At 34.5% G+C, this 7500-nt stretch overlaps 1 protein-coding gene across 1 annotated transcript in view; it reads left to right on the top strand.

Moving 5' to 3' along the window:
- The first annotated feature begins 863 nt into the window (after window positions 1-863).
- Window positions 864-7500, top strand: part of LOC150098171 (maltase-glucoamylase-like) — a 7630-nt gene continuing 993 nt past the window's right edge. Inside the window, exons 1-2 of the mRNA XM_090406275.1 lie at window positions 864-1075; window positions 5907-7500. The exon at window positions 5907-7500 is cut by the window's right edge and continues 993 nt beyond it. Of these exons, the coding sequence (XP_090262401.1) occupies window positions 864-1075; window positions 5907-7500 (1806 nt within the window). The remainder of the gene's footprint in view (window positions 1076-5906) is intronic.

Genomic DNA, 7500 nt, shown 5'->3' with positions numbered 1-7500 from the left:
AAGCCCCATATATTTCTGACCTTTCTTCACTGAAACTGAAATTCCAACTACCCAAGATGTTCAACAGTGAAATGTTTTTTTATCATGTATTTAGTGGAAACAATCAATTCCTCCATCTCTACTCCTTCTCCATGTCTACTACGTGCTACTACTTTCCTAATAGCTAGTCCCAATCAAATGGTGCGAGAAAGACCATTGCTGCATTAATGCAACCATACGTTTAACAGATTTTTTTTTTAGAGTGATAATAAAGTAACGATTCAAAGTTCGTTTTAATTTTAATGTTTTATAATATATACAATTTTAAAACCATACTGTAACACAGTAACTTAATGCGATTCTGCTATATATGATGAGAGATCATTATTTCTTTATGAAAGGTATCTTTGTGAAGGAGTATTGTACTCTTTCTATAATACGCACTCTTCTGTAATTTTTTTTTTTTTTGAATTAGCGGAAATATCTATGCATGATTAAAATATCTGAACACAGTAAAGTAGCCAAGCATATATAAATCGAATGAATACGATTTCCTTCAGCAGAACATTTTCCTAATTTATTGAAAGATTAATTGAGTCGTAGTAGATGAAGAGATATGCAGTTTACGGTCTGCTAATAAGAGATTTGATCAACAGATATTTATTCAGATTGTGGTGTCAGGTATTTTTCAAGTGACATTTCAGCAGGTGATTTATTTAATACGATGGTGAAGGCAATTTTATGTACAAACTTTTACGTGTACGTACTTCGTATATATTCAAAGATAAATTTGCATTGAAATAAGTGTAAAGTGTTGTTGATAAACATATAGTGCGAAACTTACAAATAACTGTTGCTATTTATTAGCAAAACCGTCTTCAGTTATGCCCAGTGGAAGATGGAATTTCATACCTCGAGAAGAACAGGAACCCACTTGGTGGCAAGTGCTGCTTTTTGATTTTCGAATAAGAATTATTATATTCCTCATTTTAGCTACAATACTTGGATTCATAATTCCCCTTGCAATCGACAGCCAATTTGACCAAAGCGACGATGATAGTCTTGATCCTTCTTGTCCTCGCCACTATGAATTTAGGTAAATATAACTGGTCGTAATTTAAAACCATAAATAAATCACTAAGCACTTCTCAACTTGATGAGTTTTAACTTCTCAAAATTATTAATTTCATATATTTTAAAGAAGCGGAAGAAACGTAGTAGTGATTAGGTAGATCTAGTGCAATTAAGTATTGCTATAAACGTATAGATTGATGGCATTAATATGAAATGTTTCACGTTAAAGTTATTGCATGTGCATATTCCTAAAACTAAATAAATAAGAAAAATATTACGTTAGCTTTAGTCTAGGTATGAACCAATGTCCTGTTTTTCAAAAATTTTTCTAGGTGAATTCAAATTTATTAACTATGAAATTATCGAAGTTGAACCGCCTAGCTCAGCTTATTGTCTTTTTGATATCAAGTTGTGCATGAGTGATAAGGTTATCCACATTGCTGGATGTTGATGGTCATGGTAGTGCAGAGGAGGAGACGAGACAAGGAAGGAGAGGGAAGATAAATAATGCAAAAGGATGAGGAATAAGGTTTCTTTAATTTAGGAAATACACTGGTTATGAAATGAAGATTTGATAAATTGTGGAGATCAACAATCTTTTTCAAAGAAAGATAGTTAAGAATCTGGTCATCTCACTAACCTCCTTTTTTAATACGATTGCCCTCGATACCTTGCGAAACTTTACATCTCCTTTTCCTAATATATTCAATTTTCTTATATTTTTTTCCAATATACCAAGTATATTTTTGCAAAGATACCAAGCAATTTTTTAAACTTGGTTTTAATCTTTTTTTCACAAGTAAGCAAACAAACAGAAGTAAGCCAAGTTTGCGCGTGAAGTATTTTCATGTCTGAGGCAACTCGTGGTTAAGGTGGACTAAGCTCTGCTCACTTTCCTTAGTATCTCCCATAATGCAAAACACATCTCCTTGCGGACATGTATGATGCTATGCATTAAGGGAAGGGTCACTACCCAGACCCGTTTCGACCTTTATTCAGGTCTCATCAGTGGGAGCCAGACCCTGAGGTGGTGATGCCAAGGTTGAAGTAACGCAGAACTTATAATTTTTACCTATACGAGTTGCCGCAAGGTGCTTTGACCTTATCACATAAAAATCTCAGGCTTGGTATCTTTAACGTATAGTATACCCAAAGTAAAAACTTTCTCTCTCTCTCTCTCTCTCTCTCTCTCTCTCTCTCTCTCTCTCTCTCTCTCTCTCTCTATATATATATATATATATATATATATATATATATATATATATATATATATATATATATATATATATATATATATATATATATATATATATATATATATATATATATATATGTGTGTGTGTGTGTGTGTGTGTGTGTGTGTGTGTGTGTGTGTGTGTGTGTATGTGTGCGTGCGTGCAGTTACAATTGCCACGTTTCCGAGATGTGGTAATTTAGACATATCTGAAGTTTCTTCAGATATATCTAAAACTACTAGTATTAGATGTTCGAGAAACCGAAGTCTGAAATCTGAAATAGGATAACCAGTAAATCAGTATCGAAGTTAAATGTTTATTATTATTATTATTATTATTATTATTATTATTATTATTATTATTATTATTATTATTATTATTAGTTCGAAGTGTTATTTGGGATACAGAAAGAAGAATGATTGCAAGTATATGGATGTGCGGAACGAGTTTGAGAGAAAAATGGAGAAAAATATGGAAGGGATTTCATGTGATGAGGATGATGTAAGTTATGAAAATGATAAGGGGCAAACCAGAAAAGTTACAAATATTGTAAGAAAAGCCAAGTCTGAGCATGTAAAGAAACCCAGAAGATTTGCATCGTTCGTCTGCAAGTAAAAGAAAGAATGAATATGAAAGAATAACTCCTTGAATGTAGATAGTATGCGCGTGACAAATGCAGAACAGAGTCTTCATCTAATGAGTGTCCATTTTCCTAAAAGGTACTAATCTAGTGTATGCAACTTTGAGCTCACTATTGCCTCTTCACTGAATGAAGAAAGCAATAGTAAAAGGAAGAGGTACTAGAACTTTTGCACAAAATGAATAAGAATTCGGCAATAAGAAGTGATGGGATATCGGCACGGATGCTAAAAGTATTAAGCTAAACCGACTGTTCCTTTGATCAGGCGTATAATTTGAGCCACAGAACAGGGAAAATTCTACAGGAGTATAAAGAGTATATTGCACAAAGGTTGTGCAAAGACTGATATGTCCAACTATTTCTAGCGTGGTACTGAAGATTTTGGAAACGTTAGTGCGAGCTCTTATGATTTACGAAGGTTCCAAGTCCTTATATTGATCATATTAATAATGATACTATAGTTTCTTATCCAGATTTCTTTCATCCAATGTATTCAAATGGCATCAATGGTTCAAAATGTTCTTAACAGAGTTGACAGAAAATCTACTTTGCAATGAACAGCATGGGTTTACTATGCTGTTCATTGCATTGCAGGGAAGGTCATTTTTCTGCAACTTGCACACATTTTATAATAATATTACCATTTAATTGAACAAGGGTAATGGTTACACCCTGATACTTTTAGATTTTTCTAAGGAATTTGACAGAATACAGCACGAAGACTGTTACACACATTGAAGGATGTATGATTTGAATCATACATCCTTCAATTGGATAAAATATTAACACAGTGAAGAGAATGGTTTACTGACGTGTCTCAAAAGTAAGTGCTATATAGGGTGAGTCTGCAATATTTGAGGTGTCCAGTGGTGTATCACAGAGATTAGATCTTAGTTCATTGTCATTCAATCTTTACATTAATAATATCGCGGAGAATTTGACAGGTGACACTATTTGCTTATGGCGCAAATAGTATGTGCCGTTGTGGGGATTGTGGTTGATATACAGCACTTGCAGAACAATTTAAATAGGCTGGAATTGTGGGCATGTGAAAATGGCTATTAGTAGATGTAGATTTCATTACACTAAAGTGCATCACTCTAGTGCAATGAAATATCGAATACCATACTATATTGGTGGGATTATGAGAGAATAAACTAATCAGATTAGGTCTTGGAATTTTCGGGATAGGTAGTTGGAGTTCGATGGCCATATAGCAAACACTGCAAATGCAATTCAGAGGATAATTGCAACGCTGAAACAAACGTTAAATTTGTAAGGTATGATAAGAGATCATTTTGCCTCTTTACAAGGACTTGATACAACTTCACTTGGACTATCGTGTGCAGATCTGGTCTCCTGTATCAGGATGTATCAGGGTGTAACAGCTGCTGTGGAGGGAGGGAGAGAGAGAGAGAGAGAGAGAGAGAGAGAGAGAGAGAGCAGAAGAAAAAGAGTTTTAAAGATTATGTTGGAATTATGAAAACTGATTGACAATTTGTGGACCTCAGAGACTAGCAAACAGAAGAAAGATGGATAAAACGATTGAGACTTACAAGTTTTTGAAAGCCATACAGGATACTGGTTGATGGATTATTTTATTTTTTACTTTATGGACAGTGAGAAGAGGAAGAGAGAGCATCCATGGAAGTTGAGAATGAGTGCAGTGAAGGAGATAAGTTCTATATTTGCTCTCAGAGAGTGGTACGCTGGTTGGAATATAATGTCTTTGGAGGTTGGGATTGCATGCAGTGAGACTAAATTTAAACCAAAATGGAAGCTAAGTATTCTTGAATCCTAGGAGGTCTTGCTTAATAATAATAATAATAATAATAATAATAATAATAATAATAATAATAATAATAATAATAATAATAATAATTTTCGTATCAGGAGGCGACATCTTTAGAAAAAGATTGATTTGTAAGCAAAGTGGTAGGTTGTTTAAGCAACACCTAGAGAGGTCGCGCTTTGTTTCAATAAATCCTCCGGTTTTCAGGTGTTATTCATTAAATGTAAGTTTATTCTTACATTTAATTAATAACATGTTGAAGTTTCTTTGATTTAACTTTATTTGAGTGAAGTGAAACATTTCAGAACGATATGCTTTCATCGGTCTCGGAAAATATATAGTGCCTCTATGTAACCTGGAAGCATTTCAAATTCCTATTCACAACAGCTGCAGAGCTGTACAAAAAAAAATGTTATATTTTCAAGAATATATTAAATTTAGAATTCTATAATCAATCAATCAATCAACTGTATTATTTCGTTCTAATTTCTCGGTTTCTGGAATAATTCTAAAAAGGCATTTCGTTTAGGAGTCCCAAATTTATGTATGTTTCTAATATCTTCTAATCGATTGCAATGAGCAGTCAAAAAACGTTGTGTGTAAGGCATTATTGTAACTGCATACTCTATCCAAATTGCATTGTAATTGGCCTCTGATGTCTCTCTCTCACTGCTGAGGAAGGCCTCTCTTCCCACACTAATGAGGGCGAGGGTTGGATCCACTTCTCCCACGGTGACCCAGTCCATCTTGGGAGAGCGTATAAGTATGAAATATGTATGAAGGGATTCGAATCGCATCCTTTTGGCTGGAGAGTAGCTGCGCTTATTATATTGGCCCACAAGGTCAGCTTCATCCACACTGTTTAATTATAAATATACTGATGTACATAATGGGATATTTTTTGAAATATAATTAAATAAAATGATACAAATGTACATTTTGTTAATTACTTAAATGTTACAGATATATCTCATATCTGTTTTGATAAGTGTGAAATACAGCTGATTGCACTTCATTTGCATACAGACAATTATTTGATGAAGAAAGATTGAATTATTCCTATTATCCAAAGCATTTCATAATTTTCTGTCTTTTAACTTAGATAGCCAAAGAGATTCGACACATATATGTAAGTGTAGTAAAAAGCAATAATGTAAATACTAATAGTTATTTTTTATATTCCCAGGCTGGACTGTTTTCCTGGAGTTTCTGGTAAGAAAGTGCATAAAGAATTATGCACTAACAAGGGTTGCTGCTGGGACGCCAACTCAGATATAAATATTCCTAAATGCTTCCACCAGTATCCATCAAAATATACTTACAATGTGGAATACCGGAATGGTAAAAAATTAGGAGGGGAATCCGTTGTATTGAGAGCAAACTTCAATAATACTGCTTTAGATATTGCTGCTGCTCAACAACTGCGTGTGGATACTGAATTTTGGCAAAATGATCACCTACGTGTCAAAATGTATGATCCTACAGTGAATTCCTTTGATGTTACGAAATTCTTGGATTATAATCGCAACGCAGATCTTGATGTCAACAATAGTTCTTATACAGTGATATGGCCAGATGTGGGCAAACAGTTTAACATTCGCGTGAAAAGAAAATCTTCAGGAATTGACATATTTAATAGTATATATGGGCCATTTATATTTAGCCAATCTTATATCGAGATTACGACCATAATTCCCTCGTTTAATCTGTACGGTTTAGGTCAAAGTTCTAGCTCTACTTTTAGACATAAACTAAAACGTCCACACAAATGGAGTCTTCTTAGCCGATTTGGTTTATTAAATGAATCATTGTGGTCTGGCGTGCACCCATTTTATTTAGTTATAGAGAACGATGGTAATGCTCACGGTGTCTTGATAGTAAATAGTCATCCAATGGAAATAACTACCAGTGGAATACCTTCGATAACGTTCCGCATCATAGGAGGAATACTAGACTTTCACGTTTTCCTAGGTCCAACTCCTAGTGATGTCATCAAACAGCTAACAACGTTTATCGGTCGTCCTACTCTTCCACCGTATTGGGCTCTAGGTCACCACTCCTGTAGCGAAGCAGTAAAATTAATCACATCCGGTCAATGGTTGAAAAAGTTATGGGCTCGGGGCATACCTGTAGAGTCAAACTGTGGGCAGAGTGACTTATTGAATGACATGAAGAGAAGTAACAGTACTCACATTCTCACTTTCATGAAGGATATGCAGAGTCGTCACCAAAGAATAATTTTCGTTCAAAGACCTCATATCTTAGAGGAACATCTTAAAACATCGAAACAAGAATCACTGGAGGAAGATATCTTCGTCAAGTATCCCAATGTTCCCAGTCCTTATATCGGCCATATTGATAATGATGCTAGAGTTGCTTATCCAGATTTCTTTCATCCAAATATATCTAAATGGTATCAATGGCATTATAGTGTTCTTAAAGAGAACTATCTTAGTGGAATAATTTTAGACATGAATACACCAGTCGATCTAAGAACAGCAACAACAGATGTAAGGAAATCATGTGCACTGAATAAGTTGAATAATCCAGCATTTGTTCCTAGTGGTAAGCATGTAGTGGATGGTACTATATGCATGGATTCTAGGTACATAAATGACACCACTCATTATAATTTATATAATTTGTATGGATATAGCCATATGAAGTCGGTCAAACTAGCCCTGGAAGGTATCTCAAGGAGGGTATTTATCACTAGTCTTTCTACCTTTATTGGCAGTGGAAAGTTCGGTGGTCACTGGGGAGGTAGAAATACAGCGACT

Source organism: Typopeltis vanoorti, chromosome 16 (assembly GCF_054136105.1).
Source record: "Typopeltis vanoorti isolate ZY-2024b chromosome 16, IOZ_Tvanoo_1.0, whole genome shotgun sequence".
Lineage (NCBI taxonomy): Eukaryota > Metazoa > Arthropoda > Arachnida > Uropygi > Thelyphonidae > Typopeltis > Typopeltis vanoorti.
Note: the sequence above shows the minus strand (reverse complement) of the source record. Positions and strands in the feature narration are given on the sequence as shown.